The following is a 14,649-nucleotide window of genomic DNA, read 5'->3' on the forward strand; positions in this document are numbered from 1 at the left end:
ATCCAGGAGCAAGATTAGTTTCCTTGGCGTTGATTGGTTGTTCCCCCAAGAGCGGTGATGAGGAAGACTACAGATGTCAGCTTCTGTGGCATTGCACTGTCCACATTGACTATATTAAGTTACAGTTGGTGTTTCAACTTTTGAAATAGGCAATTAAGCATTTTTAGAGGATATCTCAGATTTTAGCTATTCACATGGCTGTAGTCCCTAACCTCAGATAGTACCAGGGTCTGCCATTTTAACGATCAGTGAAATCCTTAAGTCTGATCTTTTCCTATCACCAGGAAGGCTAGATTTTGATTCTTCAACATACCATTTACAGTTAGCAAACAGAACAGATGAAACAATACATCTCTAACTGCAACGAATTTCAAAGATAGGAAACTGCAAATATCACCTGTACCAGATGGTGCTGGAATCATCTGCTATTCAGAATCTTGTTCAAACATATCTTGGAAAAATTAAGGATTTTCCTTGGACACTCTGACCACTGCTGCTCCACATTTATTTTCCTCATTTTTGCTCCAGAGAGACAGTTTGCCAACTGGTATTTTGGTAATACAACCAAATACCAGTTGTATTTGGTTGACTGAGAAATACAACCAAAGCGCCAAGCAAAACCAGCGGGCTCACGCAGATAAGAACCCAAGGGAAGATGATCATTGCCATGGTGATGGTGTGTCTTGGAATTTTGGTTGCAACAGAACATAAATCATCCAAATGCTTAATGGAGACCACAAGTGTATCTGAACATTCTGTAGGAGATATAGTCAGGGTCTTGGTAAGCAACCTACAGGTGTTTCGGATTAAACAAACTCATCACAAACATCTCGGTTAACATCCCTCCAGCCTAAATGAGTAATTGAGGTGGTTTTCAGGAGTGGTTAATTTCTCTTTATGGGTAAGCTTTGGCATCTCTAGTCTCATTAACCGTTCCCACCCAGCTCTGTGTTTACAGGCATGTCTGCAACACGTCTGTTCGGTCCTGGAGATAAGGCGGGGAAACCCAGACTTTTAGGGTGGAGGCGGGTGCTTGAGACAAGAAACAGATGCTCTTTCTATAAACAACTAATTGAAATGAGCTGTGAATGTGATCCTGTCTATCCAGAAGATTTTATGATATGGTAACTGTACTTTTGGTAGCACTGCTGCCTTACGACCAGAAGGACCTGGGGTTTGAATTCTGGCCTGGGGTCTGTCTGTCCAGGGTGTACCTCGCCTCTCAGCCAATGACCGCTTCATGCATAAGTTGGTGGACAGATGATTGGATGGTCTTAAGCTAAGAGAATCCCAGCTGATTACGCTGACCTTCTTGCACAACAACTTTACTCCCAGGGCTTGTGTTAGATTACCTTTCAGTTACTTAATTGGAAAATAAAGCACAGCAGTTCCTGTGTTTAAACTGTTCTGGTTCTGCCTAATACAAATCTGCATGATTTATGAGTCCAACACTTTCCACCCTCCCTCCACTTAGTGTGATGCATGGCCCTTTTAGAGCATCTCTTTATCTCTGATCTATATCAGGGATCTATTCCTTCTCTCTGTGGTGTGTCTCCTCACAGCAGGGAGATCCATCATGATGAGGGCCTTGTGTGGTGTGGTAATGGCTTAACTGACAAACACTAATTGGCATCCAGAGACTGTTGGTAATGGATATTTTCAACAGCAGTTCAGTAACAACTTAGACCTGACTGATTGATAGATTGAAATATGATGTCGGGTTTGCTTCTTGACTGTGTTCTCAATTTAAAAAGCGTCTTTAAAGGTCAGTCTCTCTATACTAATAACTTGTTTTTCTGGAAAATGTCAACATTGCTGCAAAGTTTCAAGAAATGGCTATGATACTTAAATCCAAGTAAGATATATGAAATCATGTAGGTATTCTCTACTATTATTAACAATAGTAGGATGCCTTTAGAAATAAAATCACCAAATAACTGAAACACCTGTGAAATAAAAAAGATAAAAAATCAAATGAACATAGATTAATCTCATATTTGTTCAAAAATAATTACCTACAAAAGATGCATTTCCTCATTGCGTGGTGTTAAAACAGGCAAATATTTCTGTTTTAGCTAAGCTGTGATTTTTCTCTTTTTCCTCTTAATGACCAAAAATGAGCTTTATTTTTAGGCAAACATCATTTTTTATATAATATGTGGTTGAATTGCCTTTAAGCTGTGTGACTTGGATCAAACATCTTTGGCATCGTTGCAATGGTTTGCTGGAAATTTGTCCAATTTCTCCCAACAAACTTTAGCATCTTGGTCACAATGGCTTTCAACTCTGGTCACAAAGTTTTTTGGGAGTCATTTTAGGGCTTTTCAAAAATGTTGACTGTTGCCCCTAAACCATTTGTACATAACTAGGCAGTATGTTAAGTCTCATGGTGTATTTGGAAGACTCATCTGTACCTAAAGGTGTGCTACAGTAGCGCTTTAAGAGGTTGGTGTTGAGTGTGAGCGAGCCAAGCAAGTGGTGTGGCTTTTATACTTGATGCGTATGTTGGTGCAGTATTCTCAGAAAATGAGCCCTCATAGAGAGTTTATATAAATGCGAGCAGTTGGAATTGCTCGCATACTGAACAATTCATCCAGTTTAAGTAAAACATTTGGTACTCAATCTATGTGACTTGCAAAATAATCGAAGGCGCATAACCAGGCACCACGCCAGCGCACAGACTGCAAAGTTGGCGCGCAGACTTAAGGTATTAACCTAGCTTAAGCTTTAATTTCATTGCTAATGTTTTGAAATGTTGCTTTAAGATTTCCACATGATGTTCTGTCCTTATGATATCATTTGATTTTTGATGAGCACCAGTCCGTCCTGGAGCAAAACACCCTCCAACATGATGGTCTGAAAGTCTTCTCATGCTTGTGAGCTTCCCCCATTGTACTCCAAATGCAATTATGGTGATTTTAGTTTAATCAGACCAGAGGTCATGTCTTCAAGTGCCTTTTCCCAAACTACAATCTATCTTTTAGTTACTTTTGAAGTTATAGATTCTTCCTTCAGTAGTGTCTTCACAGGGTTTTCTTTTGTTTTGTTTTGGAGTTAATCCTTATTGTGCAGAATATTCTGTTCTGTCTGCTCTTTGTATAGGAACATTTGGCTGATGTTAGGTAATTTTACGAATGTATTTCTTTAGTGGCTCAAGAGTAGAGTAGGACAAGCGGTACATAGTAGATTGTGTTATGTTGTAGTTTTGCAATGCCTCTCAAAGACCATGTGCTCTGTCTGTTTTGCTGAGTTATCGTGAGCTCTTCTTGGCCTTGTGTCCACAATCAGTTACCACACACACACTCAGCCTGACATTGCTGAGGTCAGGATGCCGTGTGGGCAGCAGAGGGGTCAGTGAATGTGTGTCTACTGCCTGTAAGAGGAGAAATGTCTTCCCTTATCAGCCTGCTGCGTCCGGTGCAGTGCATGGAGGTCCAGCTCCAGTCCTCATCGCCTGCTGTCCTACATGAGTCTCTGCTCCAACACAATGGATTCAAATAGTCCAGCTACCTCATCAGTATGTCACAGTTTTGCAGAGGCACAATAATAAACCATCATTTGTTTCAGGTGTGTTGAGTCAGGGAAAGATCTAAACCATGCAGGACTGACTTTGGACAACCCTGGTTAAGATGCTCACACACACAGCTCAATCACACTGAAGCATGCTCTGCCTTTGTTATACATGGTTAGTCACGATGATTACCTGCTAGGGTGTGTTTTCCTGGATCTATTTTATCTCTTACACAAACCTGCCCTCAATGCCTCTTTACAGTAGAACCAAAACGTTCTAAAAACTTCTCCAGTGTCATCAAGAACAAGACGGAAAAAGTAGTTTGCTTCACAGCCCATCGGTGTATCTTTGTTTTAAATTTCCTCAGGATAATCAGAAGTATAGAGTTACTGGTAAGAGAGGGAAAAAAAAATCTTATTCAATTTCTGATTGTTTACTTAGAAAAAACACTAATTTTGTGATTTAAATTTAATGCTACCAATTTTGTGTTGAAGAAATCCTAATAATGACAATATTGTTTTGCTGCAATTTTTACCAAGTTCTGTTTTTCCATCTAGAACTACATGTTCTCCATGCTCACAGTAAAATGTTATTATTATTATTGTTATTATTATTATTATTATTATTATTATTATTATTATTATTATTAACAACTAGACAAAAAATTAATACTCAGTTCAGGAAATATATTTTCCTTTGATTCTGATGGTAGTCCAGTATTGATTATAATACTTCACAGAAGAGATAGTTACTGGAGAAGTTAGTTGTTCTCTAGAACCAGCTGCTGGGTGAATTATGTGAATTATGCCACGGCGTCATCAGCGACTCCCTCCAGCTACGACTGAACAATGATTTGTCATGATTAAAGCACCTGATATGTGTTGCTCCAAGCTATATCCCGTTAAATGGGATTTTTTTATTTGAATTTATCTCCTTTGGAAGATCATGTTAGGTCAAGTTAGGGGGTTGTCTTGTATACCATGAGTCAGAGAAGTGGAGGGAGAGGGAAGTGCTGCTGGTAAAGTCCTGAAGAAAAGCGGGAGTTAGATGAAGGAGTTAGAGGAGTGTGGGGGGTACTTGGTGGGGGGAGCTGACGCGGCTCTAAATACCACAGGATCAAAGTGTTAACGACCGCTTTTAAATCATCCATTCAGCACTTTCTTTGTTTTTACTCGTTCTTGGCCTCAAATCATCGGGAAAAAACTGATCGGTGGAAAATTTTCACCGAAACGATGGAAATCTTCTGGAACAGACTCTTATCCATTTCATATGTACTGATTAAAGACAGCAGTGCTAATGCAAACATAAAAAAGTTTTCCCTTTTACACCGCTCATATACTTCAGGCATGTGGGATTTAACCACACTGGTTTACATAACATTTATTTCCACTTTATTGTTCGGAGCTTGAAGACTTTTTATGGCACCATCTTTTAACGCAGACGAACAAACACTCTGGAATCTACGGTAAACGTAAACAGGAAGCAGATTATTAGCTTGTTGGCTGTAAAAAACATCCAGGAGGAGCGAGAAAAAAATTGACACAATCACTGACAACCCCCCCACCCCCAAAAAAAACAGACAACTTGCAAAAACACACAGAAAAAGCAAAAGGTTTAAAAAGTGCATGTAGGTGTGGATTGGACCCAGGGCTGTGACCACCAGTCAGGAATTGAATCTCTGACACTGGAACCACTTATTATCACTGCAAGCTTTTCCATGGATCACGATGTACTCGTGTCATCCTGTGTTTGCTCAGCATAGAAGAGTTGACTGCAGGGAAAATTGGGAGAAATTTGCTGGTTTCCTTAGATAGAAAGCAACTTGGGGTATTTTTTTAATCTGCCGTGACGCAGTTGGCAGCATTGATTCCCTGCAGGAAGAAAGTCTGTGGTTCGAATCCCAGCCTGGGGTCTCTCTGTGTGGACTTTGCATGTTCTTTCCATGTGTGGGTTCTCTCTGGGTAATCCGTCTTCCTACCACAGTACAAAAATCATGACTGTTAGACTCACAGCTTTTCTGTATCGGAGAATCGGTTCCATGTCAAGAATATCCATCATACGACATACAATATTGACTAGAGATGCATCAATCTGAAATAAATTCCAGTTCAAGTAGAAGTGACCATGTGCAAAATCCATAATGGCAGATTTATTTAATCCAATTATATGCTTTGTGCTCTGAGCGACATCATGCTTTATTATTTATTTTACGTTATATTTAGACTGTAATGGACTGGTGACCTGTCCAGGGTGACCTTGCCTGTCGGCTGTTGATGCTGGAGATAGACACCAGGACCCCTCATGACCCCACTAAGGGTGTGAGATAGTGGATGGATGGATAGAGGGAGGGATGGACGAATGGATGGATGGATAGTTGGATGGATGGACATTATATTTAGAATTCCTAATTGCACTTTCTGAACCATTTGACAGGTTTGTTACAGTTTATTTTAAACATGTTTGACCATAACAAAACTTATTGTTTATGTCAATATATAAAAAACAGTCGCACTAAACAAATTAAAGTTTTTTCGTTTTGTTGACCAAGCTTGTGAAGCTGTTGGTATATTTTGGTGTACTGTACTGGTGCAAAGTTAGCAAATAATTTTGTTATTCAGGACATTTTTGTCTGTTTTTGTTTTATAAAAAAGAAACATTTTGAGCCAATTCAGCTCTGGCTTTCTGTATCGGAGCCGTATCGGTTCCGATACACTCAGATACCCTCAGATATCAGTATTGTATCAGAAGTGAAAAAAGTGGATCAGTGCATCCCTAATATTGACCATTTACGGTGATGTTTACTAAGGCAGGTCTATTTTATCTGCTCGCATGCCTCATCCTGCTAAAACCTGAAGCCTCTCTGTGTGATGGAGAAGATTCCCATCCCTACCTCGGGCCTGACGACAGGAAGGGATCTTATCTGTCCCCCTACCCCGTCTCTACAGACGTTTCCCCCTGCAGTCCCAGCGTGACACAATGGTGCTATATTGAGAGAGCTATAAACAATTGTTTGCTTATCTGTTACTGACCTCATGACACATGAGAGGGCTGGATTAGTTGGACGCGTGACGTGCTCTGACATTTGAAACCAGACTGAAAGTGGATGGGACGGATATTACCATGGCGACTCGGTGAGAATGAGCCCAATCAGTTGCTGGACGTGGGATTTTCCTGTTTGGTCTCATATATCCAGGTTATTTAGGCATTTGGAGTGATTTTAGTAGCTGATGTGAGACACCGACAAGATGTAGTAACCTTTGAAACCCGTCATGATGATCTCAGTCTGTCTTTGCTTTGTTTACTCCAGGCTTTAATGTCCAACAAACTGTATTTAGAGTCTTATCTCCATAATTGGATGTGTTTCCTGCAGGATATCAGGGTGAGGCAGATCAGATTATTCACTGTGTAAACCAGTGGGATTTCACTTAATCAAAGAGCAGCTTCAGTTTAAGAGCTATTTTATTCTTAGAAATAAACATTTCTGATGCAGCCTGCAGCTTCCCAAAAATACTGTTCATTTATGAATCAATTAAAATGGAAACAAATGTTTTTGTTTAAGAAAAAAGCTTCAGATTTCCTTATTTTAGAGGAAAGACTGTGCAGGAGGTTTGGGGTGGTATGAACTTAAATAAAAAAACTACAAATAGGCTAATTGCAGGGATATAAACACTTATTTGGTTTGTTGGGAACATTGATGGTTTTAAAGTCTAACAGCTGCTGGGAGGAAGGATCTGTGAAAACGCTGCTTTGCACACATAGGATGTCTGTCACTGAAGGAGCAACAGCATCATGTATGGGGAAATATACATATATGTTTCTCTAAGTCAGGAAAGCAACAATTCTAACTAATGCTAATGTTTGCACAGTGTAGATATTTAGTCATGAATAATTGGGGCCTGCCCATAGCAATGCATGGAGGCAGTACTGACTTGCTTCGCAAGTCAGTACTGCCTCCATGCATTGCTATGGGCAGGCACCTATTATTCTACACCCAATAGAATGTCTCTTTATTTATTTATTTTTCTTCCATCACCGTTAATGCGGCTCGTACCGCTGCGTGCACCCCCACATAAGTGGTATCAAAACGTGCGGCTCGATGCCGAGAAGGGAGCTATTATTTTTATAAGGAATTGGACTTACGATGGCGACGTAAAAAGCGAAAAACGAGCCAAATTTCCAACTGCCAAAACGCAGAGCATAACTGACACCAACTGCCGCTTTTTTAGAGTGAGAAATGAAGAGAATTTTTGAGCCCAAAATAATTTTGAAATCGCCGTCACGCCCACAAATATCGCACGATTGGTATCAAACTCGGTCCTGACATTGATACGCATGCCTGCTCCGGTAAAATGTTTTCGAAATTTCTCTAGGGCTTACGGTTTTCTGTCACGGTGCTTCAGAGCAAAGTCATGCGACAGGATTTTCTGTCGCTCTCTCAGGCTCTCTCCCATGTATTTTCATATATTTCTCAAAAATTTCAGATCTGGGCACACCATTTCTTTCTCTTATCACTGTTAATACTGTGAGTGACGTAGAGATATGAATTGCGGGACTATCGGAGACGACAAATAGCCCTCTCATACGCTTCAAACGCTTTTCGAATATGTATTACGGTTCCCGAACGGGAAGGAGTTGTTTCCAATGCTTTTTTTAGTTCAAACTGGCTGGCTCAAACAGAGAATTGTTTCCACCTGCATGTCTCACTCACAGCTGACAGTTGGCAGAGAGAATTATTTACCATAGCAACGGATCTCAGGAGGCTATTGGCTGCTGGTTAGGACTACAAATACGCATCACTGTAGTTCTAACTATAGTGGAAGACTAGGAGGACTGAACTGGCCTTTACAACTACTTGCTGCTATGGGCTGTATTTAACTGATTTAACTCAGTCACCGTTACACATGGGATTAGTTTGGAACATTAAAATGAAGCATACTGAAAATTTCAAAATAAAAGCCTTGAATATTTTTACATCATGTTATTGCTCTTTTTGGCTTTATGTGACTTTTTTATCCAAAGCACTGATACACATGGGATTAGTTTGGCCTTTTAAAATGAAGCATAAAGAAAATTTCAAAATAAAAGCCTTGAATATTTTTACATCAACTACTTGTGTTTTGAGCATTATATAACTGATTTAACCCAATGACTATTACACATGGGATTAGTGTGGACCTTTGAAATTAAGCTTAACAAAAATTTCAAAATAAAAGCCTCAACATGCCCCTGAGGTTAGTGCACCGCCGCAGGCGGTGCAATAATATTATTCTGCATTATCTTTTTCTCCCAGGTTAGGGAACTGCCTTGCGCAGCAAGGCAGTTCATTAGCATTAGCATTTTAGCTTTAATAAGCTATTAGCTATTTATTTTACTTTTTAGCCATGTTTAGTATACTGAATGGAGTAAGTCCATTATAGAGAACATCCTAGTGATGTCCCACATGCTAGTGACAGCAATGATGCTAACATTAGCATTTTTGCTAATGTTAGCTGATACACTTACTTTATCATACTGAACGGTGCAAGTACATGTTAGTCAACATTCTTGTCATTGTCCTCATATGATTGCAGCTTTCTTTAGCATTGATGCTAATTTCTAGCATCATAACGCTGGGTCCAAACCGACGGGCACACTTTGGCAGGCCCCGGTTAAATTTCTTCAGGAATTTTCTAGTTATTGTTTGTGTTTTATTTTTTATTGTTTGTGTTTCCCAATTAAATTTCTTCGGGAATTTTCTAGTTGACTGATATTATACTAGACGATAACTGAGCCCTCTTGCGTAAGAAATTGTATTATGTAAGAAAAAAATCAAAGATCTCAGAAAATCCTCAAGAGTAATTAAAACAATGATGGAGCTTACCATCATGTTGATGGAAATGACTTGGACAAAACCACATGGCGAGTGTTAAAACTATCCCTTCCTTGAGGGAGAGTTTATATATTTGCTGTTTTTGTTTTCTTTTTATTATAAATTTAGGACTTTTATTGTATCACTCTTGATTAGGACTTTATCCTTTGATTAAAACATTATGGCTCTTCTTCCACCACTGGCAGCTTATCTACAAGACAGGAAGCAGGAAACAGCTAAGGGACAATAATCAAAGCTCCTTGAACCACCAGAGAGACCACAAGTTTTATCTTGTTTGTTTAATATCTGCTCCAATAGATTAGAAAAGCAAAGTAAAACAAATGACATGTGTTTGAACGAGGTCACAGCAGGAAAAGGTGGCTAGCTTAGCTTCTAACCTCGGTTTACTGCTTTAAAGCTAATTTAAGCTAATCAGCTTAAGTTTAGCTTTTAGCTTATCATTTAGCTGAAAATGTAATTTACACTTAAGATAAGCAGATTCATAGCTGTATCCCTATGATACAGCTATAACAAATAAAATGATTTTGTTCTTTCTGTTGTTTTGTTTATTCATTTTGAACATTTAAAATGTTTTTCAGTTCCAGTGTTAAATGTTAATTACAATTGAAAGTTTATTGATATTTGAGAGGGTGAATTTGCATTATGCCATTACCATATTATAAATTGAAAGTCGTCTAAAAACAATATTATTATTTTTCACAACAACTTCTGGGGCAATTTGTCGTCCAGCAAATTGTGTTATCGTGACAGGCTTAACAAGAATTTACTTGCATGCTGGTATCGTTTTACTGAAGATGTACTTAGATATTTGCACTAGAAACTATACAAACAAAAATACTTTGTAAGATTTTTTTTTTACAGTGTGGTTTCCAATATTCAATGTCACATTGCAACACTATAAATGTGATTTTCTTGTGTTTTTCCTTGCAGGCTGTATGCTGTGTTTTGGACAGTCAGCCTTCTTCCGCTTCAACCACCCTGAGGAGGCCTTCAGGATGAAGAGCATGATACCTCATGGAGGAGGTGTTCGCACCGGGAGCTACGCTTTGTGTCCAGGTAACACGTCTTGTGCTTACGCATCCCTGCAAAAGTATCTGTATCCGTTCGAATTTTTCATAAGTTGTTGCGTTACAGCCTCAAACTTCACTTACATTTTTTTTTCTCCAAATAAAATCAGCAATATTTGGCATGTATCCTGCTGCTTTCCTCCTTTGTCCCTAAATAAACCCTATTTCAACTAACTAACTAATCCCATCAAGGGGCAATTTAACCTCAGTATAAATGCAGCGGTCTGACAATGTGTGACATTGTTTAATGTCTGTTTGGGACATTAAACAATGTCCCAAACAGACTTCTGTTCAGTCCATCACCTGGAAACAGAAAGAGGATGGAGGGCATAAATCAAAGAATCGGCCAAAGATACCTGGTTGCTATAACAGAGCTGCAGAGATCCACTGCTCAGGTGGGATATGACAGCTAGAGCTTGTCCACAAATCTGATCTTTATCCGATCAAATCTGGAAAAATTTGAGGGGTATTAATGGTTTAGCATAGCTCTTGCATGTCAAAGCAAAATTAACTTTCATTCCAAGCATTCAGGTCTTCTGATCATTGGACAGGTTCTAGTAGATGACCAGTGCCAATACTTACAAATCAGTGCAACCAATTTCTTATTCTCCATGCTTTTATTTTATGTTTCCATTTTGTCATTTTACTTCTGCTATCTTCTTCTTAACTTGGGAGCCGAAGTTTCCCCAAGCAGTGCACTGATTGCAGTTTTCTGTCCAGTTACTAATCTTTCTTGCTTTTTCCTTTTGCTATTATTAGCAACATTTTTGGCCAGGAAAGTTGCTAAATATAATGAAAAAGTAACTAAGATGGCAAAAGTGGAGTGGCTATTGTTAAAGGCAGACCTGGTGGGCAGGTCCGTCAGTCAGTCCTCCCTCATGGCAGAGGCAAAGAGAACAGTGGCTGATTACCAGATCTGTTTTACGCGAAAGTATCGACCAATCGTCAGCCTCCCAAAAAAAAGGAATTTGGGCTGATTTATCGTTGCGGCATTTTCTGCTAAGCTGAAGTGATCTCCCTGAATAGAAGCCACGTTTTTGTCCTGATACCTGTTGGTGATTCCCAGGTCGCACGGCCTGCCTATACGAGGTTTCTCCATGCAGATGATAACATCTGGAGACCATTTGATTGACTGCAGCGAGTCGAAAGTTTGCCAGCTGCAGCCCACACAGACTGGGTCCCCACCCTGCAGGTTCTTCCTGCATCTGTTTGACTGACAGTTGGCTGTAGTGTCACGTGTTTCACACTTTTACTGTTGCCACAGCCACACTGTGCTGCTCTCTGACATGCCTCAGTGGAGGACTATCAGGACTGTCCCCGTCTGAGGACAGTCCTGATATTTCAGAAAATGCAAATATGAGCCTCATTTAGTGGCTGTCCAGTACATCAGCCTACCTCTAATAACCTCCATGCCTATACAGCTCTGATTTGAGCTGGCCCTGTATGGCTGGGATTTGGTCGTACAAGCCAGTCCAAAATCAACTCAAAGGTTTGTGATTCAGAAAGTTCTGCCAATATATTTGATTTCATATAAACTAAGGATGCATCGACCCACTTTTTTCACTTCCAATACCGACACCTGAGATTTAGTAACGGCCGATGGCAATTAAGAAAAACAGCTCTATTGACTTAAAATGTTTCTATTTTTAAACACAGATGTAAATATACTGAACTACACATTTATTTGATAACTCAGCAGTACAGCACACTTAAATACACAGACAGCTTCACAAAACAACACAACTTTAATTTGTCCAGTAAGTGCAAGTAGGAGTAGAAGAGACAATGTAAAATAAATAAATAAGAAACTGAAACCGACAAAAACAACAGGTTGACTATCTTGGTCAAACATGTAAGATGAATCTTCTTTCAAATGATCAGAAAGAGCAATTAGGAATTCCAAATAAAATGTAAGATAAATAATAAAGCGTCGCTCAGAGCACAAAGTGTAGAATTAGACTAAAAAGATCTTCCCTTATGTCAATTTGCTAATGCAAATTGTTTTCAATATCAGCACTGATACAGATATTAATGTCAGATCGGTGCATCTCTAATACAAACTTATCAACAAGCTTCTAGTATTCTATGAATAAGTTCTTGTTTTTTGGTGCGTTTATAACCTCTACTAATGCTGGACAACTGTTCGGCGCTTATAAGTAGAGTTGTTATTATTATTATTATTATTATTATTATTATTATTATTATTATTATTATTATTATTATTATATTACCATCATGTTTAAGCTGTAAATCCATCCTAATATTCTGGGGTGGTTCAAATTGCATCTAAACTTTGACTCTGGCAGCTAACACTTTAGTTCAAAACCCTGAAGCAGTTCTTTTTACAAATCCAAGGAAAATGCAGCAGGTTCTGTTCATTGTCTAGCCATGCGACAGGCCGCGATCTGTCAGCGTTCAGTCCGTGGGACACAGTACCCGGCGAAACCCGGAGGGGGAGCCGTGCCCAGCTGGGAACCCGGAGCTGCAGTTCACACCATGCATGTTTTATGAGCATCTCATTCCTCCGTGTCTCCGGGCAGAGTCTTCAGCTGCTTGCTGTGGCCTGAGTATGTGTTTGTGTTCTGAGTGTTCCTCTTGGCAGCTCAGCAAATGGAAGCATACCTTCATCTTTAGCCTCTACGCTGGAACTGTCACCGCTGTTCCACCGCTGACGCTGCCGGCCACCGGGGGATAAGTATAGCGCACACACAGGCACGCTGCCGGCGGCACACTTCCTGGGCCAGTAATGAAAGCCTTCCGTTGTTTAGAAACGTACCATTTATGCATTCCTGTGCTGCATCCAGATGAGGACTGCTTAAACCACTCCTGTGATAAACAGGGATTATCTGAAATGTCTAAAAGCAAAGAAATGAGCTCATATTTATCTCTGAGTTCAAGAAAGAAGACAGTAAACCCCAACTAAACCAAAGGATTATTCATTTTGACATATTTCTGTCCAAATTAAGCATTACTGTAATATTCCACAAGTCAGGTTTCTAAACTTAATTTATAATTGGGGATATTCAACATGTTAGATTGTCCTGGCCCGATATCGCAGTGTGCGTGGAGTTTCAGAGGAGAAATCAGAACACATGCTGTTGAATGTAACAATTAGCCAATCAGAAAACAAGGTGACAGAATCCAAAATACATAGAAGTCCAAGCAACTGCCATGGTGGACCAAACAGTGGAGTGGACGTTGGAGACATCTTTGTATTATTTTCCCTTTATTAAATAATGTCCACAAACTTTTGCTGTTGCTTCTTCCCAGTCGGCCATGTTTGTTTTCTCTGAACTCATGTTTGAACTTGAGAGGTTTTGTGAGATTTCCCACCTGACATTTCAATGTTTGCGAGTGAAATCGGTTCGTGTGTTGCTCCTGCCATGTGGCTCGATTCCACACCCTGTAAAACCAAATCGGTTATATTTGTGATTTTTTTTTTACGTCATCTGTGTGGTTTCTCTGGTTTTGAAAATTGTCCGTTTGTCCGAAAATTGTCAACTAAATATGAAGAAACTTCCTGTTTTGCTAATTAATGTCAGATCTGGAACTTCCAACACCACTCCCCTTTCCTGGTTCAAAGGGTTTTTCTTACCTTGTTAAAAAAAAACACTTGTAAATGTAAGGGCAGAATGTAAACGGCCAAAAAATTCTTAAGAACTTAGCAAAAGACAACCTCATTCAAGGACCTGACGTTCTCTAACTACCTGAGAGACTGAATGGTGTCCTTTCTATTTATAGAGGATGGTCCAGTGTTTCTGAGCCAAAAAGAAATAACAAAGAAAGCACTGATACTCCTCACTGTGGCATTTAAAGCATCCGAAGAGCTTCTGTCATGGCTGACACTTATGTACTTCCAGGTCATTTCATTCAATGAGGAACTTTACTAAACAAAACAGACTGTTTGTGAAAAGTTCCTATGAATGGGAATGTCCTTTTTCACCAGTCCGAAAAGCTGTGACGGTTTAATCTGAAATGCTGTACAGTCCTTTAAGTTGAGACAGATTCTTGTTTTCAGAGCCAGAGCAGTCTGTCACTGAGCGCTGCCTTTATTTATGAGTCTGAGTTTATTAGGGCTGTTGAACAAATTATTTCAAGGAGAAGTGGAGTCTTCATCACATGCATAGAATCTGGAGCGTATTCAAAAAACTTCAGTTTTTCCACATTTTGTTATGCCTAAATTCTTATTTTAAAGTTAAGTA

General features: G+C 39.5%; 1 protein-coding gene across 12 annotated transcripts in view; it reads left to right on the top strand.

The window, feature by feature from the left end:
- Window positions 1-14,649, top strand: part of phldb1b (pleckstrin homology-like domain, family B, member 1b) — a 103,190-nt gene that overhangs the window by 35,554 nt on the left and 52,987 nt on the right. For all 12 annotated transcript variants that reach the window (XM_028044576.1, XM_028044577.1, XM_028044574.1 and 9 more), the window contains one exon: window positions 10,311-10,436. In XM_028044576.1, the coding sequence (XP_027900377.1) occupies window positions 10,311-10,436 (126 nt within the window). The remainder of the gene's footprint in view (window positions 1-10,310; window positions 10,437-14,649) is intronic.

The sequence above is a fragment of the Xiphophorus couchianus genome, chromosome 18 (assembly GCF_001444195.1).
Source record: "Xiphophorus couchianus chromosome 18, X_couchianus-1.0, whole genome shotgun sequence".
In the NCBI taxonomy this organism is placed as follows: domain Eukaryota; kingdom Metazoa; phylum Chordata; class Actinopteri; order Cyprinodontiformes; family Poeciliidae; genus Xiphophorus; species Xiphophorus couchianus.